Source organism: Hydractinia symbiolongicarpus, chromosome 12 (genome assembly GCF_029227915.1).
Source record: "Hydractinia symbiolongicarpus strain clone_291-10 chromosome 12, HSymV2.1, whole genome shotgun sequence".
Taxonomy (NCBI): domain Eukaryota; kingdom Metazoa; phylum Cnidaria; class Hydrozoa; order Anthoathecata; family Hydractiniidae; genus Hydractinia; species Hydractinia symbiolongicarpus.
In genome coordinates, this window is record NC_079886.1 from 7,234,553 (window position 1) to 7,256,799 (window position 22,247).

Sequence of the window (22,247 nt, forward strand, 5' to 3'; positions counted from 1 at the left end):
AGATTGACTTAGCTCGTATTATAAGGTGAAGTTAACTATAAATTCTTCTTTTTTATCAAAGCAACAAATGTTACTTTTCTAAGATTGATTCTTAAAAATCTTAACCCCCTTCAACGTGTCAGTATGCATAGGTGAACATTTTTAGATTTGCCCAGTTGCTTAAAACTGATTGTAAATTTGTATCAACAATATTATTTTCATCAAAGTTTGAACTACTTTACATAAATTGTTGACTTATTGGTCGAAAAATTTCATTTTTGATTCAACAATATCAGACAGCGAAGATCTTCCGAAAAATAGAATCACGACATGTACCATTACTGAGAACGTCCTGACGAAACACAAATTGTTTGTTATTTTGGAGAGCGAAACAACAAACAGGGTGATTATATCAAATGTAAGAAAATTATATAAAATATATAAAAATGTCTTATGAGAAACTCTCGAAATTGAAGTTTTTGAATTTCATTGGGCAACCCAATTTTGCTTAAACTTGCTTAAATCATTGCTTAAATAGGAAAGTTAATAAATAAATTATTGCATTGTGTCCTCTAAATATAAAAACGTTGTTTTGTAAATACGATTTGTTAACTATCATTGTTTCTATCATCATACATAGAAACATGCCTACTTCCTATCTTCGTACAACTTTGTGCCAAAATATATATTTTTTTATCGACCTTATCTTTTTACATAACCTTGTTTCATGGATCTCTGTCTCTTAATGGGACTAGCAAATATTCAGCTACAAACCAATGTAGCAAGTAGCTACTTATCTGTTAATACTGACTCTTTTGCTAACCTTGAAGTACGACAGGGTGGGTTAAATATAAGTGTTTGCTCCTCACGTACACACCTATAAAACGCTTTCCCAGGTCATCTCTTTTACCACCTTTCAACCAATTACGCGATTATGACATTTTATTAATAATTTTCGTAATTAACAAGGAGGAAAAGGAATTGTCCAGACGTCTTCTGATAAATCGGAGCACATGCAGAGTTATCTCAGCTTAGAAGGGACTACGTTGAATGAATTCATATCATGCAAAGAAAATGATTATGATTATAACATCGTCCAAAACCATATCAAAAGAGAAACGAAAATAAATTTGACTAGTATAATTTACAAAATATCTATCATTAACAATATTAAAAAAAAATACAATAAATTTTCCCCCGCAATAATTTATCCCTCCAAAATATGATACCATCTTACTGGTACTCATTTTTACGAGTATTAATATTTGCGCTTATCGCAGATTTTTGCGAAATAATCTGTAATGTGCCATTCGCGAAAATTAATACCGCGCGAAAATCATCAATAATGATTCGTTAAATCATTATCTCAGTATAAAATGGACGAATATCGTAAGAAAGGACAACATTTACAAACGTTTCCACGAAATACATTTTTTTTGACCCGCGAAATTATCTACACTAACCGAGAAAAAGCTTATTATTTTTTGCAAATTTAAACCCTATAGTCATGGTTTGTATTTAGAGCAGCCCTGATTTCTCCATCCTTCTTGATACAATTTCTCGCACCATAATTTATTCATTTCATTTTCTGCAGCATATTTTTTCGGCATGATATTTGGATCAAAAGCTTGGACATAATCCTGATACGTTTCCATTCTGCACGAGCACGGTTGACTTGGATCCCATGATGTCTTCCAATCTGCATCCCAAGAATTAAAGACTTTACGACCGTCTGGAAAGGCGAAGTTCTTTGACCCACCGTTGAACGTTTTACAGGACAAAGTCTTCTTTTCTCCAAAGCAGAATGGGACTTTGAAGTAATTAGTAAACCACCTAAAAGCCTTGATGCGTCTATTTTCCCCACCACCGCCAGGGTAGCTAGGATCTTCACCGTTGCATTCGTTGTTAATGACTAATGAAGTTGGACCAAACACACCACCTAAATATATATATATTCTCAGCAGTTACAAATAAAAAAAATATTGCGCCATGTGATCTTTTCCACGCTCGTTCTGGCCTACGACAGGATGCTAAAGCAATTTTACCGGTAACCTTTAAACAAGAAATTTAATAAGAATCAGTCCAAATGTAACGGAAAGTAATATACAATCTGGGTAAATAGAGCAAAAATTGTTTAAAAAATTATCGAGTATAATGAAAGTTGTTCAGCTTCTGCGTGAAATGCTCTATCGCAGATAGGATAAAAGTTAATGTTTTAAAAAACAAAAACAGAGGTGTTTTTGCGTTACTTTTGTTGTCAAGTAAAACTTACCAGCATAATCTGGATCTGGTGAAACCCAATTACCAATAACAATGTCATGCATGGCTGGTTTTGGACTTTGCGGAAACATGTAAAACCATAAAGACGCCATTATGGCAAGTGGAGGATCTGTTTTTGTGACTACTAGGTTTGGATGTTGGAGAATATTAATAGGCTCTCCATCATGGGTAACCTTTTGTTCAATTAGCCAACGTTGAAATAAGCCGTAGTTAAAATTATATGACAATTGAATTGCTCCACGACCGAAGTAACATCCCTGGAAAAAAGAGAAAATATATTTTGACGGAATACAAGACATCCCGGATGAATAACAAAATTATAATGGCAGCGCGATCCCTTCCCCTTAAAAGAACCTAAAGAGACAAACAACATACTTCAGCGTTTTAAGAATATTAAACCCACCTTATACCAAGTTTCATCTTCTTCTTCGGTGTTATTCGCACACGGGTAGAAATATTTATTATCTGTACCTTCATCACAATAGCGTCCACTGAATGTACAATATACCCCATCAGATGGATCCCAGCCTTTATTTTTAACTAAAGGTGATACTGGTCCACCTTCAAACCAATTAAAAAAGCCTCCTCTATAAAAGCAGGCATCGGCTTCTTCCTTGATAGGCAGTTTCTCATAGATATGTACATCGTTTTCACCAGTTTCTTGTATAGCATGCGCAAAGAAAGCTGATAGGTCACGTTTATTTGTTTCGTCCTTTGTGTAATTCGTCTTCAAGTCTGCTCCTTCAGGATCCACCTCCACATATTCAGTAGCAAATCTTGGAAAATATCTTGCAGCTATAATAAATGCTTTGTAGTTGTACGGTCTACAATATGTTGGTCCCCAACCTAAATTAGATTTCGGGAAAAGATCATTGAATATGTTTTCCGTAAACCAACTTTCCATATCGGCAGGAGGTCTATCCTGAGGGTCGCTGGGCTGTATGCATAGTTTTGGCGGTTCCTGGCCATATTTCTTCCAAACAGGGCATTTGAAGCAGGATGCTAAGCAAATAACGCTAAAACCTGTAAAGAGACAAGGAGATAGTAATTTGCGCTGTTTGATGTTGATAAATTAAATTAGTCAAAAAGTTTTTTTTAAAAAACATGTGTCCTGGATTCGAGAGATAGTGCATTACCAATAGAGGTCCGACATCTTTAATAGGAATCAGATTTTTTAAATAAGATTTTAGTGCTCCCACTGCAATAAGATATTTCGCGTAACAAAGTTGATTAATAATATATGTTGTCAATTTTAAAACATTGTGTAGAAAATATGGCGGTTTTACCTACAACCTCTTCTCAAGGTCCTTTTCAAAAAAGCCTTGGGGGCATGGTCGGTTTGTTGATTTACCAACTAAACATAGCGTATGAAAGAATGACAAACATTTCAGCATATTTATTTTGACGATACATGATTTCGAATTTATTCTGGATTAAATTTCTAACAAATGATAAACACCTATTATAAGATTAGGCGCCTGGAGACCTAGTTTTCTTGTATTCCACAATGTAATAAATATCGACAGGATTAGCTAACAATTCGAAAAAAATAGCTAGTTAATTCACCTGAGGTTTTGTCGTCATATATTGACTACTACAAAATATGCTATTTATCTGCCTGTGATTGTAAAACTTGTACGTAATAATACCCCGTGCTAAATATTCTTTCCGTCATTAGATTTTTTAATCACCTAGGGCGTTCTTAGTTATAACACTGCTTTCTGAAATTTTTTTGTGCTTCTTTAAAACAACATCAACAAGAATTGTCTATCAATAATGCTATATTGTGATGTTTATAAGAAACTTACTAATTATGACTGTCTTGATGTCCATATTGCAAATTTCATCAATTTTTTATTCTAAGCTTTCGTTTTACTTGCTTTTGCTCATTTCATGTTGTGGTCGAACATATTCTTTGAAGACTTGCAGTGTTTGCTTATTAAATAACATCGTAAGTGTGTTGTCAAGGGGACAATAAGAAAAAATCATGTTTTGGCATGCTAACTAGAGCTATCTATCTGTGCATTGTTTATTTTAAGAGAATAAATTTTTATGTTTGTCAACTGGGTATTTTGTTTTTTTCAGCTCAACATTGCTTCAACATTTGCTCATAAGAGATTAACATATTCTCGAGAAAAAAAAAACATCTCGTTATACCACAAAGAAATTCTGCCTTGCAACCATTTTAAAGTGGCATATAAATGAGGCTTGCAAGGAATCGAGGCTCTCTAAGTCTTTGCGAATATTCTTGTCAAATAATATATTTGATGGGAATACCAACTTGATTTTTTTAAACCATTTTTGGAAAATTTAAATACGTTATTGAGAAAAAGGTATTTTATTTTTTTTTCGCCTTTACATTCTTCTCTTATTCACATCGTGTATTCACATGACACAAACTCGTAATTTGGACGAATTATCTTCATTTCACGGGTATTAATTTTTCATGAATGGTAAACTCGTCACGAAGAATTCCAAGATCTTGGAGCAACCACCCTCGTTCCCAAGAATTTTCGCCTTTTTGATAAGAGAGAAGACACCTCGTATCAAAAAGGCAAGAATTCCGGGGAACAGGCACCCTCGTCCCCAGGTTTTATTTGTCTTTTTGATATGAGAAAAGACGACGAAAAATATTTTTGGGGAACAGGGTGACAAGGAAGGATAGTTTTTGTCTTGGGTCTTTTGGAACGACTTGTTTACCCCTTCAGAATTTTGTCATGCCGTATCTTTAATCAACGGAACACAGTAATGTGTGAAGTTCGAGTGCTCATCAAAAAGACCCCGCGAATAAATCAGTGTGTTGTTGTGAAAACAAAACACGAAATTGCGAAGCCATGAGCATTCAAGATGGTAGTAGTAGAGGTGGTAGGACGATGTAACGATAAAAAAAAGCTTTGACACTTCTCATACTGATTTCCCTACTGTTTTGCTGTTAGTTTTCTATTTTCAAAAATTACATTCGCTCTACAGACTTTTTCCAGGTGCGACAGATGTTAGCTAGCTAGCTATAAACATGTAAACACTCACTCTCTACTCCTAAATCGAGAAAAACAAGCTGCATTCTCTGATCCGGGTTAACATGCTTTACATTTTCTTATCATTTTCAACAAAAATAGACAACATATTTGAATTCACCACCAAAATATATTGAAACATGCAAATTTCAAGTTAAAAGTTCACTAAATACAACTGACTCTGTGTTTCAGTGAGACTTTTGATGTTTATGAAAGGAGGAAATAAATGATCACGCAAATCAACTGCAGTGAAAATGTTTCATATTAAACTCTTATAAAGTTTGAAAACTCTAAATTACAATAAATCCTGTTCTAATAATCTTTTGGTATTCCAAATTTCCTATCTTAGATAATTTTTGCTGACCGTTCCAACTATAGCTATGCCACTCATTTTCCCCAAAAGTTCTTTGTTTTCTTTTTTAAAATTTGATAATATTATTCTGGATCCGAGAATTTAGTCAATTTGAAAAAACAATAAGACGAAAAGAAAAGTTTTTAAAGGCGCATTAATCACCCTCTGTAGGCAATTTTTTTTGAGGTGCCTATTTTATTGTAAAAATTAAAAGATATAAACATGAGAAAACATTATCCTGAAAAATTTATTGAAAACTGACAGCTAGAACATGTTCAAATGTTTCATAGAAATGCAAACTCACCCCAATTTCTCTTCGCCTACAGACCCGCCATTACATTTCATTGCATGAATCATGCGATAATAAACGCACTGCAAAATCGATCACATGGTTGCTATATTTGTGCCATTACAGAAAAAATAATAATGAGGGAGGGCATCTGTAGCTTTGTTTTTATCGTAATGCTTTTATAAATGTATCAACTAAGTTCCAAACATGATAAATCAGATAAATCAATCAAAGTTTCTGTGTTATTCTTTAATATTTAAACGTTTTAACTTACTGAAATCAGACTTCTTTGGAACAACCACCTCTTCTTGTTGTTGTTTCTGAAGATAGCTTTGCCTCGCTCTACTTTTTGATTATTTTCCTTTGTTCAAACAGTTACTCGTTTCCTTATGGAGACATTATCAGATCTAGACAATTAGAATACCTAAATTTTCAGAACTTCCCTTTTTATGCTCTAAATTTAATTATCTTCATAATGCTTCAACTATCTTCAGCTATCCCAATGTGCATTCTTCCCGTTGGGTTTTTTTACTTATAATATACGCAATAATTCCATTCATGCTAATAAAAAAAGACAGAGCGTGATAAACATTTATTATCATACTTATTAACCACAAGGCAATGTTTTAGTTTCTTCTCTCTGTTTGTTTTGTTTTGTCTCTGCTCTCCAAAAACAATGGCGAATAGAACAGAGATAAAATTATTTTTTTCTTCTGCGCCTTTCCAATAGAACCTCAGGATATTCCTTCTATTTTTTGATGCCATGTTTTACAAAGAAAAAACAAGCCAAAAATACTTTTTTGTTATCTCCTTCTATGCTGAGTCTTTAGTCAAAAACTATTCAGTTGGTAAACATTTGAAAGGAATCACACGTGTACGATAAAATGAGGACCAGATGTATTTTACAGACCAGATAATATAATTTACGGACCAAAATTGATATTTTACCCTTTATCTTTGATGATGTCACTACAGGTGGTAATGACGTCATAACACTCAAATTAAAAGTCAATCTTATTCCTATTGTGATTAATTCTTCATTTTGGGAAATATACTTACTTTTAAAAGAAAAGAAGAATTTGATGTTTTGAATTGGAAAAAAAAAATTTTTTTATTGTGATCAAATTTTATTTTCTCCTAACATATATTTAACAATTAGACTTCTTTCATAATTATAATATTTTTGTGTATATTTTACATACTTGTCCAGGGAATTCCACGAAGAAAACAACACGCGTGCTACACATCGCACGCGTAAATCTATTTTAGAAAATTTGCGCGTGCGTTTTTTCGATTTTTTTCCTGGTTTATTTCACTCTTATCAGTCCCGTGAGTGTTAAGTGGTGTAAAAGTGCTAAATATATTAACAAAACACCTTAGTTCGTTGTAGGAAGTAATTTATAATAGGTAAATAACATATAATTAAATTTAAACAGTGGACGAAGAGACGCTGACACGTGCCACACGTTGCACTTACTGCAATGGTCTGCCATTTTGTTTGTAGTGCTATTTATCCCCAACCTTGTTCCCAGGGTTATATTTTCTCCGTGGGTTATCTATTATCTATAAAAATGGTAAAAATGGGAGTCATTTTTTATTTATTGAGGTTTCAAGTTTTGTTTGTTAGATTTTGGGAGACGGTTTGTTTGGAATAGTTTAAAGTTGTTTTTAAATTTAAAGTTGTTCTTTAGATTTTTAAAAGTAAAACAAGTATGTTATGTTCTTTTATACAGTTAGGAATTTTAAATTAAAATGTTCAACATACATTTAATTTCACACAGGCAGAAAAAAACACATTTAATTTAAACACGGGAAAAAAACACGGCGTTTAATTAACGTTTTTAAAAAAATTTAATTTAACTACAAGTGGTTATTAACTGTTTTTAATGATACAGTTGAAGCTGTGGATGTAAAACGATTGATTTTTGGAATACAGTTTTTAATAGTTAAATGCTTAAAGCATAGCCTTAAACGGCGACATTAACTACGCTGTAGAAAATCAACTTTTATAATTCCTTCGTTAATTTTTTTTATTTTACGAGAGTAAAGAGCGTAATTAACGCGTGCGATGAATCGCACGCCTGAATAGCTGTTGCACGTGTGTGGGCGCGTGCGCGTGCGATCGCACGCGTCTCATGGAATTCCCTGTTGTCTACTTTCAAAACATAGCATACTCTAAACTACAACATTTTTCATTAATAATAAAAAAATCATGTACCCTTTGTCTTTGATGACGTCACAACAGGTTGCAATGACGTCATTACACCCAAATTAAAAGTCAATTGTATTCCTATTGTGTTGAGTGTGCCAAGTTTTATGGCAAAATGATTTGTAGTTCATGAGTAATTTATAAAAATGTGGCCGCAGGAACTTTATGCCCCCAACCCCCATCCCCCGGTGCTACAGCAGACCTGAAAAGCCCGGGTTTAATAGGGTTAAAGCTAAGGCTGTTTGTTTACCTACAGTTGCGACGGTCCGTTTATTAGATGGGAATAAGAGATCAACAAGATCGTTAAATATGGCGGTTAGAAAAAAACAGCAATAAATTTAAGATGTTAAAGTACCATTATTTCCATTTCTAGTAAGTTTTATATCCTCATATTTTCAGGAAAGTCATAACTCTGTCTGAACTTTGAAATAAGTAAAAAAATGCATATGTTATTTTTTTTTAAAAAGGGTGATGACGCACCTTTAAAGTACTGTTTGCGTAATGATAGCTAATTTAACGGTTTCAAACGTTTTAGTAAAATGCAAATAAGATTTTATTTAGATGAATTGCTATCTTGATAATTTTTTTGCTTTTAATTTTTGGCAGGCAAAATAAGGCAATTCAATTGGCTAATAATTATTTTTAGAAGATCTGATTGGCTAAAAAACTATTTGTCTGCCAAAAAAATGTAAACAAAGCTTTTGCATAGAACAAATTAAGATGTTTATTAGTGGTCTAAATTATATATATAAAGTATAAAAACAACACTTGTTTAAATGCTACAATTTAAGCATTCAAATGATTATTTGTTATTTTCATTGACTTTTACAACCACCATTTTTATACACTCAGAAAAATCATCAAGACGGGGTAATAACCTATACGCAAAAACTTACATTTTTCGGAAAGGGGTAATTTTTTTATAAATTTTAAAATGTGGTGACATAGATGTATGAGTGTTGGAAGTTGTATTAGATATATTATTTTTTCTTACATTTATCCCAATGATGTCATTAAAATTTTCTTTTTTATATATAAAATCAGCTTTTTATATATATTCAGTAAAAAAGTCCACCAAGAATTAAGGTTGTTTTGTCAGTAATGCTTGAAAAAATTGAAAGTTATTGAAAAATTGAAACAGTGGCCTATTTTAGGCATGTGTGATGTTAATTCTGATCGTAATGACGCCATCAAATTATTTTTTACCCGAAATCTGTTTGCATTCTTTTTATACAAAGTTTTAGATTTATTGCCACTGCTAATAGAGTTAACTATTTTACATTTCTGATTGCCACTGAGGGTTTACCAAACTCTCTTTTTCTTCAAATGGTGTTTATAAATATCAGAATAAAACAGTGAGTCTACAAAAAAAGAGAGCTTGACTTGCCAATTTATTTAAATTGATTAGTTGAAATTGTCTGAGTGATAGATACTCTTTACTCTTATACTCTTAAAACTTTATTCTGTGCTCTTCTAAGACAATATAAGGTGCTTAAGTTTATAATATTAAGTCTTGATTTTACAGTTTTAGTATCTCTTTCTAAAGGCTTTAGATTTTTGTGTAATTCATTTGTGGTGACATTCTCTAAATTGGATACAAAATCTTTTTAAAACATCTAAATATCTCTGACTAAGACAACAAGATCGTCTTTAATAAAGTCAGAGATCCTGAAATTGGTAATTTAGATCTTTGAGACCTGACAATAGACAGGGTTCGAATTAGAAAAGTAAAGTCGGATCGGAAAAATTTCTGTACTCTGTAACAAAGTAAACTATCATCTAGATGTGGCCTGGGAACATCTTAGATCTTAGATCTTAGATTACCATCTTTCTATCGCCGTTCTTCGCTCTTAAGTTTTTAAAATGCTATCTAAAAAAGTACTTTTATTGCCGCTCTTCGTTCTTAAACTTTTAAAATGCGTTCTAAAAAAGCATTTCTATTGCCACTTCAAAATAATAGATTTGCAATTTTATCATTCTCTTCGCAAAGTGATTTGCGAAAATGGTATTTCGATTCGAATTGCGAACTGCTAATTTGAACCCTGTTGAATATGCTCTGTGACCATGATTTAAAAATGTCTTCTTAATCTGATAGATCAGTGGGTTAGTTATGTGTCGTTTACACAATACTATAGTTAGTGGTACAAGCCTATTAATAAAAAAATAATGCCTGAGCAATAAATCACTCACCCAAGGTTACAATATTTATATATACTGGGCCAGCAACCTTAAGAAATAGAATAAGTTTTTAAACGCATATTTTATTACAAAATCTTTTTTATATATTTTATATTTTTCAACTATTTTGGTTATTTTTTATTGCAAATAATAAGAAAGATAACATCGATTTCCATGTGAGATGAATTGATATTGCTCAGCAAGACAAACATTTTGTGGAATTAGGGTAGCAATAAATGGCTCAGCTTGTTACTTATTTCTCAGAATTGGGTGAGTCTTTGCCTTAGCAAGGGCGATGACTCTCCCCTAATTGATAAGCGTGTGGTGGTAAGAATTTTTGACTGTCATCTCTGGAAAAATATCAAATATTTACATATGTTGCTATTGTATATTTAGAATAATGGATGAGAAAATATCTAAAGAAAAGACTGCCTTTGTTTCAAATACATTTGGCACAACAATACCAGAAGTATTTCAAGTTGCTGCAACTCCAGTGCTAAGTTGCATGTTATACGCTTTAATAAAATGCAAGTTTGGATTGTCTCGAAGTGGAAGATGGTATAAAGACTGCCTTCTGTTTCTAATAGAGAATTTCCTGATAGTTTTTACAGGATTTTTTTCTGTGACTTTATTATCTGACTATGTGTTGCAATTAAACTTAGCTTTGCTTTTTCTTAATACAATTGCACTGCATAGCCATATCAGAAATAAGATGTCTTTCAAACAGTTTATTTATCTATGTCACCATATCAACCCAGTAGAAAACATGTATCTGACCAATTATAAAGCGTTGATGCATATTTGCACTGCTATATGTGTACTGGCGGTTGATTTTAACATATTTCCTCGAAGATTTGCAAAAGCAGAGGTGTATGGAGTCGGTGTTATGGACATGGCTGTGGGTTCATACATATTTAGCAATGCACTAACATCCACACAGGCCCGTGTTAGATTAAATTGTGCTTTACCATTTTCCGATGTTACAAAAAATTTGAAGAATTCTTTGATATTGGTTTGTTGTGGAGCAATGCGTGTTTTATTCATAAAAGGAAGTAATTACCAAGAGCATGTGAATGAGTATGGCGTTCACTGGAACTTTTTTTTTACTTTAGCTTTAATCAAGCCACTGGCTACATTTATATTATATTTACTGCCATGGTATCAGAAGCAGCTGGGTTATTTGTCTTTATCGGTAATCATAGTAACATTATATCAAATCTGTTTATCAAGATTTGGATTAACTGATGTTATACAAGATGGGTTACAAGGTGATAAGTCCAGAGCATCCTTTATTGATGCAAACCGTGAAGGATTGTTTTCTTGCATCGGTTATTTGAGTTTATATTTCTGTGGATTGTTTTTTGGTAGACAAATCTTCAAGGCCAAGTTACCTTTGGTCAATAAAATATTTTGGTTATTTTTGTGGTTTCTTTCAATGTTGGTAGTACTAAATGCAAGCTTATACTTTGTTTCCCCAATATCTCGACAAATGGCAAATTTATCGTACTTCTTGGTGCAAGTGGCTTGTAATTGTTTTCTTCTCATTGGATTCATGCTGATTGATTTGTTTTGTGAACTCTTGGATAGATTTAACGAAAAGAAAAACAATAACAAATCGAATATATTTTATTCTAGTTTATCAGTTCTATGCAGAGCGATAAATCGTAATCTTTTATTATATTTCATATTGTGCAATGTTCTTACTGGCATTGTAAATTTCATGTTTGATACTATAAACTGCTCTAATCTCATGGCAGTAATTATCAATCTTTTTTATTTATTAGGATTAAATTTAGTAATTTGGATAATATTTATTTTTCAACTGTCATAAAGAGTTTATTAAAGCTTACATCCTAGGAAATATGTTCAAAATATCAAACCGAATAGGTGAATTATAAATATACATTACCACGTACATTGATAAGCCATTAAAACAGCACCTCATTCTTTCTAATACATGATGTCAAGCATTAATTAGCATAATTAGCAAAAATCATTATTGAGAACTGATCAAGATTTTTTTTAAAAAATAAAAAGATTCATAGACAACCTTGTACATGTTAAAGAGCAAACTTGTTTTGTTGCAGGAGGTAAGATTTAATGAAAATGTTTGTATTCAGATGTGCATTTTAAGAAGAAAATTGTGTCATTGTTAACATGTGGTCTTCTTGTAAGGCCCTTCAAAGCCATTGTTATGTGCGAGAAAAAATACTGTAAATGACATGTTGAAACGCCCAGATATTTAAAAAAAGAATTTTGACTTTTGGCATTTATTCAGACCAGGCAATTATTTGGAAGGAGCATATGTTCTAAACATGTTGGACGTTCTTCTAATAATTCTTAATTTATAATGAATCATTATGACAAATTTCCCACCTATTGAATTGAGGTACTGAAGTGAAATAAGTTATGTACAAACACTTTTAGCTAGAGTATAAGGAAAATAACTGAACAGTATTCATTATCAGATTGAGTAAGGTTGGTTAGTAGCTACAGTTTTTATTGTTTTCAAGTCACACGTTTCGAATAAAAGTATATGTGGACACTCATTTATTGTGAAGGTATAGCCTGGACATTTAAGCATTAACTGTGTCTGGTTTATCTGTAACAGGCAAAGTCGATTATATTTTTTAAATTGCCTTTAAAACATTCTATAAAACATCCCCTAAAACTATATTCTGTATTTTATAAAACTTTTATTTTCATTTTAAATGAGTTCGCTGGGAATTGTATTGTATGCTAATATACTGTTATGGGTTTTTTATACCACAAGAAATGTAAATGCTTAACTTCATTAATGTTGTTGTTATTGTTATCCAGTTTGTATAAAAAATTTTTAATTGTCTAATATTCGAATCGTTTTAATGAAATTGACCAGAAATTGTTTTGTGACAAAAAGAACACAAATTTTTGTAAATGGAATCTTTTACTGTTTTTACCAAATATTCATATATACTAGTACTGTAAATGTGTTTTGTCTGTCTGTACTAGATAAACAATTGTCGATAAAAGAGCTTATAAAGTATCCCCTAAAAACTTTGTTTGTATTTCATAAAAATTCAGCGTTTTCCTTTGTTAATTGGCTTGGACAAATCATGTGATAAAATAGAGTGATTTGATTAAGTGGAAACTGTATTGTCTGCTATTTTATATTTTTGTGACAGATTTAAAACCACAGACAATGTTTACTTGTTTTGTTATAAATTATGTAAAAAGTCATAGGCAATTAACACTATTGTTGTTTTCTATTTCGTTTAAAATGATAAATTTGCAGCTTTTAAAACAGAACTAACAACATTATTTTGTGATGAGAAGGACAATAAATTTTAAAAAGTTTTTTTAATTGACATTTCAGGGAGGAATTTGTTGTTTCATTTTTAATATTAATATTTCTTCCTGCAAGACACTAATACGCACCAACAAAATGATTGAAACTTTGTGTGACATAAAAATTTGTTCCTTATTTCAGTCAAAATTTTGTATTGCTGTCTATAAATGTTGAATTTCTTTGGAAAAACTTAAGCATTTCTTGCGACTTGTTTCTGTTACAAGCTACTAGTATCAACTTATTAGGTTGTTGTGTGGTGTGTTTACTGGAAGCGTTACATAACATCAAGGAGGACACATATTGATATCATTAATTTTTGTAACAGAACTGTATTGTTTATCCTCTAAGGATTTTTAAATAATTATAATGGAGATCTTGTAATACCCAACGAAAGACATGGTTTTATTTTTTCATGTGATTTATATTTTACACGTTTTAGGTCAATTTATTTATTGTTAAGGAAAAACAATGCGACAGAAATGTTTCATATTTTCATGATTCTTGCCTTTTTATTTACGACAAATTATACGTGAGACATTTCAGCTAATGATGAAAGTGTTTTTCTTTTTGTTAGTTTTTTTAGATATGTGATTGTAATAATAATGTTCGTACTTCAGTAACACTTGTAGTAATTATCAAGTTGATTGTTTGTCATTTAAAATGTCAAATGATTGGTATGAAAAACAATATAACCCAAGCTTTTGGTCTAAACGATATGCAACAAGGGAGGAAGTCATACAGAATTTTATAGATGTTGCAACAAAACGAAGCGAAAAAACTCGTAGAAATATTACTTCTGAGTTGGACATCAGTTATGGCACATCAAAAAGACAAAGGATTGATATTTTTTATCCTGATGAAAATAAAAATGAAAAACCAAAAGATTCTATAATTGTTTATATCCATGGTGGGTATTGGCAAGAAGGCGATAAAAGTTTGTATTCATTTGCAGCTAAACAGTTTGTATGTAACGGATTTGCTTTCGTTGTTATTGGATATGACCTAACACCAGAGGTAACAATTCCACAAATTATCGAGCAAATTGAAACCGCTCTAATAGTGATTAAGGATAAATTCAAGAGCACAAAACTTATTTTACTTGGTCATTCAGCAGGTGCACATGCATCAGTTGCAGTTGCAGACAGAGGTAATGTTTCTGTGGATGCTTTATTTTTAGTTAGTGGTGTGTATGATTTGCTTCCCTTAATTAATACAAGTATTAATGATACTCTGCGTCTTAGTAAAGAAAGTGCAGCTTGTTTAAACTTGATGAAGCCAATAAAGGGTGTTAACATTATCTTTGTTTGTATTGGAGAGAATGATTCTCCAGAATTTTATAGACAATCAAAAGTTTTCTCTCAAAAGCAGAGCAGTGAAACTTTGTCTGGGTTTTATACTGTCGACAATGAAGATCATTTTAGCATCATTCTTAGTATGTATGACGAAAACGCTATGCTAACAAAAGAAATTTTAAAGGCCGCCAAAATTTTGGTCAAAAAATAGCTTTGTAATTTGATCAGAGTTTTGGAGGAATATATTTCTAACTAATTGTAAAACTGGTGAAAGATAAACTAAATGTTATGCAGTACTTATCCGCTAATTCGAATGCCTTCAATTAAAACATCTACTATTTCAAATAAATTGTTTTATTCCCTCACTTTATGAAACACCTGTATTTTGCTGCTCAATTAAAGCATTTGTATATTCAAACTTATTTTTTGATCCATTGCTTGTTCGAATAAGCGGGCGTGTACCATAAATTTCAATACAATTATAGCAGTGCGGTTTATATAAAACAAAAAAAAATGCGTCAATCTATAGCATCTGGACACTCTTTTTTTCTAAGGTGTTTTTTGTTCTGAATTACAGCATTAGCACTTGTTGGAGGGTGGGTGCTTATTTTAGGAAGGTAAAGGAGAGTTTTGAGATTTTTTTTGCTACTATATATTTACTGGGTGTTTTTTGCGTTAAAGAGATATAAAGAACTCTTACATCGTTTAATAATATTAAACGTTGTTATGCAGTGTGTATGCTTATGTTGTGTTTTTTTGTATTTTTCTTAAATAAAAACGCTTTATTCCAATAGTGTCGTTTTTTATAATCCTAACAGTTAAATATCATTTCCACAATTATATAAACGAGGAACCATTAGCAGCTTTAAAAGGCGCGTGACCGAACCACGGACCTCGTAATCACAAGGTCCATGGTTCAGTCCACAGCCCCGGCATATTTAGCATGTGCCTTAGCAACAACTATGGGTCAACCCATGCCATGTGAGGAAAATTAGGTAGACAATGTCCGTGTATACCTAATGTATAAGTTGAGAATACATGACCCAAGTTGATAACAGTGTTTCCAACACTGAAGTGGCTATATCCTATATCCTGTAAAAAATATTTGGATAAGAATAATTAATAAGTAAATTCACAATGCATCCGTTTGTGTAGGCTTTCAAGGTATCTTCCTTGGAGTTTTGTTTGGTGTAATTTAGTCAATTTGTTTTGCACTTTGTGACTATGTAAACTAACTTTAAATGAATAGGAAAGAAAAAACAAAAAAAAAATTATATAATTGTAACAACAACCAATAAAATGTAGTAATAGACAGCACCAATTGGACTTTATTGCCGATACACTCCATGATGATGTCACACCCTTTAAAGACAAAGACATCTCATCAGAATTGACATCTCATTCGATGTTAGAAGATGCACTGTTGGACTGTTTTCATTTTCTTCACAAGGAAGGCTTGCCAGAATACAATATGAAAATATTTTTAAAGTTCTTCTTCAACCTTCTTAAAGAGACTGTGTTCGCAGGTATGGTTTTTTATTTTAATTTTTTATTCTTTCACACAAGAGTTTCGCTGCTCGGTCATATACATTGTTTGTGCAAGTGTTTACATAAAATCCTACTAATACATCCCGTTGACAATGTGTGATGTCATTTTTTTATACCGTTCTGTAGCATTGATGCTATATAATATATAGTACATCAGAGCAAAGTCGAACAAATTGGGGGAGAAGTTGCGTGGCGGCAGGGTACATACGAACTGATTTTTTTTGTAGGAGCTTGCTTTCGTATTTTATTCTTGTTACATAGTATATATATCATTAGTTGCTACAAAGAGTACAGAAATGGTCCATGCGTATTTTGTGAATATGAATGTCGCCTATATCTTTCCGAAAACATCGATTCATTGAGGTATTGAAGTTTTACCTACTGTGAGGAGGTAAAACTTCAATACTGTGAAATCAAGTTAATTTCATATAAAATTCGTATAACTTTTTTGAACAATCGGTTCTTAATATTTACAACTCACCTATTCATTTATATACATGACGTCATTATCACCAAAAGCATACAGGGTTAATTATTTGTTAGGGTTAGACAAATTGGTTGGACAAAACAGTTCCACTAGATTTAATAATTTTTCTCACAAAATTTACCTGCATACCGACAAAAAAATCCAAAACATCGCCGTTATGTGGGCCTGATATGAGTAAACAACGCCATTTTCAGGAATATTTTTTTTATTCCGTTTCTGTTGAGCTCTTTTTGCTTCATAAATTATGCTAATAGAAGACATTGAATTTATGTTAGGTGATGTCATAATTTATGCAGAATATTTAATAACTAAATCGGTAAGCTTGACTTCCCTTAGCAATTTGTTTATATGTATTTTGTAACTTTACAGAGCTTTCCATCGATGAAGCTGTTGCTTTGTTTCGAACAAAGATGAACGAACTGTGCGCTTCTGGCCATTTTAAGTCGGACTTTTTAAAATCAAGCATCGATTACATTTGCTTAACCGTGATACAACACTATCACCTGTTTGTTTATGCTTTGTGTTACCAACGCGACGAGCAAGTACATGTTTACGAAGCTCTCGTAGAAGTACCACCACGTGGTATTGCACCACTGTCAGCAAGTACTCCTGCGGATGTATGGACGCGTCAGCAGAAAATCAAGGAGGAAGATTTCAAGTTCTTAGCTCAAGAACAGGTTAGTGAACCAATCGAATTTATTGTTTAAAGCTTAATTAAAAGATAGACCGGGGGACGTAGGAAAAGTGGACAAACTCTAAAAACCTTTGTATTCTCGCATCCGTATGGTGATGTATAAGAAACCGAGTCTTGACTTATTTTTTTCAATTCCAAATCTTTAACAGTTCTATTTGTTGCTGACGTCAGCATTTTTAGATCTTTGAAAGCCCTGGTGTGAATGGCTCTCACCCAGGTATTCTAAGAATAGTGCTTTCTCAAGCCATTAGCTGCGGAGCATCGGTTGTTAGTGCTAACTATCAATCCTGAAAAATGGCTAAAAAACTTCCCGGTCTCATAAGATTTGCCCTAATGCTAAAGGAATTACTTAAATAGCTAACGCAAAAACGATCCCTGTATACGTAACAAAAAGTTCGAAAAAAAATGTTATGATTTTTATAACATTAAAATTTAAAATACTTTCCTGCTACAGACAATAAGAGGTGTGGGAGGATGTCTTCTCATATAACGCCTTTTATAAATTGCAGATGCTGAACGCTACCTTATGCAGCACCACTGAAACAACTGTTAAAGAACTTGAATCGTATATGAAGTCATTAGAAGAACTTTGCTCAGACACAGTCACAGTCAATGAAATTTCCGAGATTGTAAACTCAATCATTAAAAAACACGGCGATTTAACGGCAGCCGAACTGGATTGCGCTTTGGAACGGAGTAAGCGCCTGGTCATGCTAGAGCACGAGAAGAAGAAACTAACGAATAATGCTTTAGGAAAATGTTCGCAGATGAAGACTGCTTCAATAAGTAGATCCAAATCACCAGCATCGAATCGTAAAGTCCGTTGAAGTTTTGTTATACATGTGTAGACTATCTATAGTTGTAAGGAGTAAGGAGAGGAAACCACCGCAAGTTCTGTACTTGTACTCCTACTTCTGTATTTTTTTTACTTGTATTCGAAAAGTTAATTTTAACAAAAAAAAAAATTGAACAAAGAAAGGTCTATTTTGAACAAGGATAGGTTAGGGTTAGGGATTTGAACAAAGAAAGGTCTTTTGGTGATTCGCAAAAGTTAATGGTCACGATTTGTTCCATTTACAGTAGTTTCTGTCTGCGTGTTTCTTTTTCTGATGCAAATATTATTCGCCACTCATTGACGGCTAGAGTGTATTTTATCGTACTATCAACCTTGTGTCTTTAGCTTGTACAACGACATGGTGTTTAATCAAAAAGTTACGATGTTTGATGTAAATAAAGTTAAATAATATATGTTAATTTATTCCTTTATGTAAATATAAAATATATGTATATGTTTTCAAGTTTATAATCCAAATATGTGTTATATTAAATCAGAAACTGCGTATTGTCATTTTAACCCAAGTGGAGGAATGTTCTACAAATTTGCTACTAATCAATGTTTTGTTACAAAAATGCTCAAAAGAATATCTGGTGATGGCTTGATAACATTTGACCTTAAAAAGGGTGCAATTTTGATTATTTTAAATTTTAGCACTAATGTTCTTTGTGAAGATTGATAAAATACATCGACTTACGCAACAAAAAATATTGCGTAAGTGGATTCTTCCTCTAGTTTATTAACTACTAACTAACTGTTTATTTCCAATAAGTGTATTTTATCTGCAGTTTTTGTCTTGTGTTTCTTAATAATTTTCTGTTAAGCTTATTATCTTGATCATTATCTTAAACCATTTTCTTGACTCCCTTAAGTCATTTTCTTGAGTTCTTGAGTCCTTTAAACTTTCGTTGCAACTTTCTTATAAAAAATTACGGTTAACTCGAACCTCGGATAAACCTAACATTCTTTAACTCGACCCATTCTTCGTCACCCTAAGGCTAAATTCTTCGGATAATTCGAACTTTTCACTCGAGGAAGGGTAATTAAAGACTTTTACAGCCCCTGTGGTTTATTTTTTTATATTGTGATGGCGAGGTAACAGGTGTGTCGGGAATGAGGTTGCTCTTGAATAATTTTACAGGGACAGGGTGACCACTCCTCCTTAAATTCCTTAAATAACCTTAAAAAAAGTCTACTCAAAAGTACTTAAAAAAATTTAAGCTATTCTCCTTAATTTCTCCTTGTTTCTTAATTTTTCTGATCGTAACTTTTTTGGAAATGTGTTTGTGGATTGTTCAACACTATTGAATTACCTGAAATTCTATATTTTCTATCTTTCGGGGCACAATTTATATGTATATTGGTATAATATGTATAATTTTCTCATCATAGAATATAGTATGTAACACAAAAAGATAAAGAACTAAAATTGGTTTTTCCCTTAATTATCCTTATTTTTTTTTTTTTTAAATTCTCGTTCGCAGCAAAATATCCTTAAAAAATGTCAATTTGTCTCCTTAATTCTCCTTAATCTCCTTACTTTTATTTTCATTTTATTAGTGGTCACCCTGGGGGAAGAAGATATCGCTTTAATGTAACCAGTGGTGCATATTTTGACAAATGGTGTACACTGATTTTCGCATTTTTTAACAGAGTTTAAGTTAGTTTTCGATTTTTTCAAAATTTATTTAAAAAAACATATTTTTAAAAAGTGACTGCCAGGTTTATAAAATGTGCGACGCGATCAAGTTCTGTACGAAGATTATGATTTCCACTTTTTGAAAGATTACAAACCTTGTTGCCAGAAGCAATGCGATTAACCAATGCAAACTTTGGCAAAGTAATGAGACGTAACAGAGACGTTGAAGAATCATTCTTGATCTCTTCCGACCTAAGAAGGCACTGTTGTCAACTTTATTGGAAATGAAATAGTTGGTAAATACATGGCGAGCAAACATTAAAAATGGAGCAACAATTACTTTCACACCAACGGAGCACTGCAAAAAAGTCCTAGTTGGTTGTATTGTAGACATGAATTCTATATGCGGAACATTTAGTGACGTCGCCTAATTATGCAATGTTCGACGCAACTTTAATTCAGAACAATAAAATTGAGGCCAAGATGTTTACAAAAGAAGAGATTTTTGTTTTGTGTCCCAGGATCCCTCCTTAAACTTAATCGTTGTGATTATTCTGCCGAACATATTTCTAATGCTGCACGCTTGTAAAAGTATACAGAAAGAAATTACGTAATTATTAAAGAGAAACGTTAATAACAACAAAGATGGCGCATAACGTAGAATTTTATGATCATCTTTATATTACGGCACTGCGCGAGCTCCAACTTCTGAAAGCATTTTTCTTTAACTTTAAAAATTTCAGATATGTTGGGTAAATCATTCAGCTATGATAAGGTTCGCGAAAATAATTTTTACTCTGGATATATTTCTTTTAACAGCGTCTCATACAGCATAGGATGTTACCCAAAAACCTTTAAACACCCTTTTAACTTGGTCAAACCAAATTTTGCTTTAAAACTTCGTTAAAAAACACGAGGTTATAATTATCCGGAGCTGGTAAAAGCCGATTTTTTTCTTATGTATTATACATTTTTAATTTTAAATTTCTACTGACTCAGCAATTTAGAAAAAAATCAAAATCACTTTAGTACGCGTAAAGGTCCATAATTTGGAGATGTAGTAAAAAGGGTTACTGCCACCTTAAGGTTTTTTGCGAAGAATTATTTTCACAAATCTAGTGTTTTATGGCAATGTTAATTGATTTCAGTCCTATTCAATGAAATCAAGTATCCTTTAATGGAACTTGCTTATATTGTAGAGGCTGGGTACTATCATGTATTTCCAGAAAAAGGAAATTTAGCGAGAAAATAAGATAATTTCAGCAAAAAGTAATTTCGCGAATATATGGGTAAAAATTATTTTCGCGAATATGGGTGAAATTCGTTATAATTAATCTGCGCGAAATTTAATCAACTTAAGGTAAAAAAAGGTGAAAAAGAAATTTGCATATATGTTAATATATGTCAAAATCAATAAGCTTGTTAAAAAACTCTTTCGTGAAAACCTCGTACTTGTTACACGTTTGCTTGATTCTTATAAAACAAACAGCGATCGATATCTGAAATAATCAACTGATGTAAATTTATTCTATTTATTTTTCCCGCAAATTCAATATCTTTGACACTGTGTAGTGACGTATTGACGTATTGAATGAGTAAAAACCTATGGTTTCACAGTTTATGATAACAAAGACGATCAAATACGAGACTCTTTTTCTCGCTTCTGAAAATCATTCTCAAAAAATGATCATCAAATAAATATATATAAAAACTTCATTTTCCGCATCAAATGATTTCAAGCAATTAACCAAGCGTGTAATTTCTATGATTTTGCTTAGAGGAAACAGAGTTAAGTTCCCTAAACTTTTTTCAGTTTATTTTTTTTAACCATAGCTTTTTTCCTCGAAATATTGCCTTAATGCATTCTTTGTATTCCATTCTTGATCCTGTAAATTCATGTGTAAAAAGACCGGAGCTGTTATAAATATTATAACAACATTTAAAAAAAATAAACTTCTAAAAAATCTGCCGCATATTCATTCGAATGTTGCATAAATCTCTTATGCAACCAATCAGAAAGAAGTTGTTGCTTTTTAAACCAATAAGCAACTGACAAAATGCCGAAAATGCTCGTAGATATTCTCAGCACCTGCAGGCAATCTGTATTTAATTTACAGTTTGCC

General features: G+C 32.2%; 4 protein-coding genes across 4 annotated transcripts; 3 read left to right on the top strand and 1 right to left on the bottom strand.

Annotated features, from left to right (window-relative positions):
* Positions 1-1,043: 1,043 nt before the first annotated feature.
* On the bottom strand, positions 1,044-4,237 carry LOC130622107 (uncharacterized). The gene is made up of 4 exons (XM_057437511.1): positions 4,068-4,237; positions 2,663-3,282; positions 2,252-2,516; positions 1,044-1,918 (listed from the first exon to the last, which is right to left on the bottom strand). The coding sequence occupies exons 1-4, from the start codon at positions 4,090-4,092 to the stop codon at positions 1,485-1,487; spliced, it is 1,344 nt and encodes a 447-aa protein (XP_057293494.1). The 5' UTR covers positions 4,093-4,237; the 3' UTR covers positions 1,044-1,484.
* Positions 4,238-10,441: 6,204 nt separating this feature from the next.
* LOC130622106 (phosphatidylinositol-glycan biosynthesis class W protein-like) lies at positions 10,442-13,095 on the top strand. Its single transcript, XM_057437510.1, has one exon. The coding sequence runs from the start codon at positions 10,702-10,704 to the stop codon at positions 12,130-12,132; it is 1,431 nt and encodes a 476-aa protein (XP_057293493.1). The 5' UTR covers positions 10,442-10,701; the 3' UTR covers positions 12,133-13,095.
* A 697-nt stretch (positions 13,096-13,792) lies between these two features.
* Positions 13,793-15,712, top strand: LOC130622112 (kynurenine formamidase-like). Its single transcript, XM_057437515.1, has one exon. The coding sequence runs from the start codon at positions 14,290-14,292 to the stop codon at positions 15,130-15,132; it is 843 nt and encodes a 280-aa protein (XP_057293498.1). The 5' UTR covers positions 13,793-14,289; the 3' UTR covers positions 15,133-15,712.
* A 138-nt stretch (positions 15,713-15,850) lies between these two features.
* Positions 15,851-20,535, top strand: LOC130622113 (uncharacterized protein C8orf74-like). Its single transcript, XM_057437516.1, has 3 exons — positions 15,851-16,447; positions 17,326-17,633; positions 18,160-20,535. The coding sequence occupies exons 1-3, from the start codon at positions 16,327-16,329 to the stop codon at positions 18,475-18,477; spliced, it is 747 nt and encodes a 248-aa protein (XP_057293499.1). The 5' UTR covers positions 15,851-16,326; the 3' UTR covers positions 18,478-20,535.
* Positions 20,536-22,247: the final 1,712 nt, after the last annotated feature.

Bases quoted from the DNA above. Each gene is read 5' to 3' on its own strand.
- LOC130622107 (XM_057437511.1), bottom strand. From the start codon at position 4,092: ATGGACATCAAGACAGTCATAATTA. The intron at 2,517-2,662 runs GTGGGTTTAATA...TCTTTTTTCCAG, and splicing joins AAGATGAAACTTGGTATAAG to GGATGTTACTTCGGTCGTGG. The intron at 1,919-2,251 runs GTAAGTTTTACT...ATATATATTTAG, and splicing joins ACCAGATCCAGATTATGCTG to GTGGTGTGTTTGGTCCAACT.
- LOC130622106 (XM_057437510.1), top strand. From the start codon at position 10,702: ATGGATGAGAAAATATCTAAAGAAAAGACTGCCTTTGTTTCAAATACA.
- LOC130622112 (XM_057437515.1), top strand. From the start codon at position 14,290: ATGTCAAATGATTGGTATGAAAAACAATATAACCCAAGCTTTTGGTCT.
- LOC130622113 (XM_057437516.1), top strand. From the start codon at position 16,327: ATGTTAGAAGATGCACTGTTGGACTGTTTTCATTTTCTTCACAAGGAA. The intron at 16,448-17,325 runs GTATGGTTTTTT...GTAACTTTACAG, and splicing joins TAAAGAGACTGTGTTCGCAG to AGCTTTCCATCGATGAAGCT. The intron at 17,634-18,159 runs GTTAGTGAACCA...TATAAATTGCAG, and splicing joins AGTTCTTAGCTCAAGAACAG to ATGCTGAACGCTACCTTATG.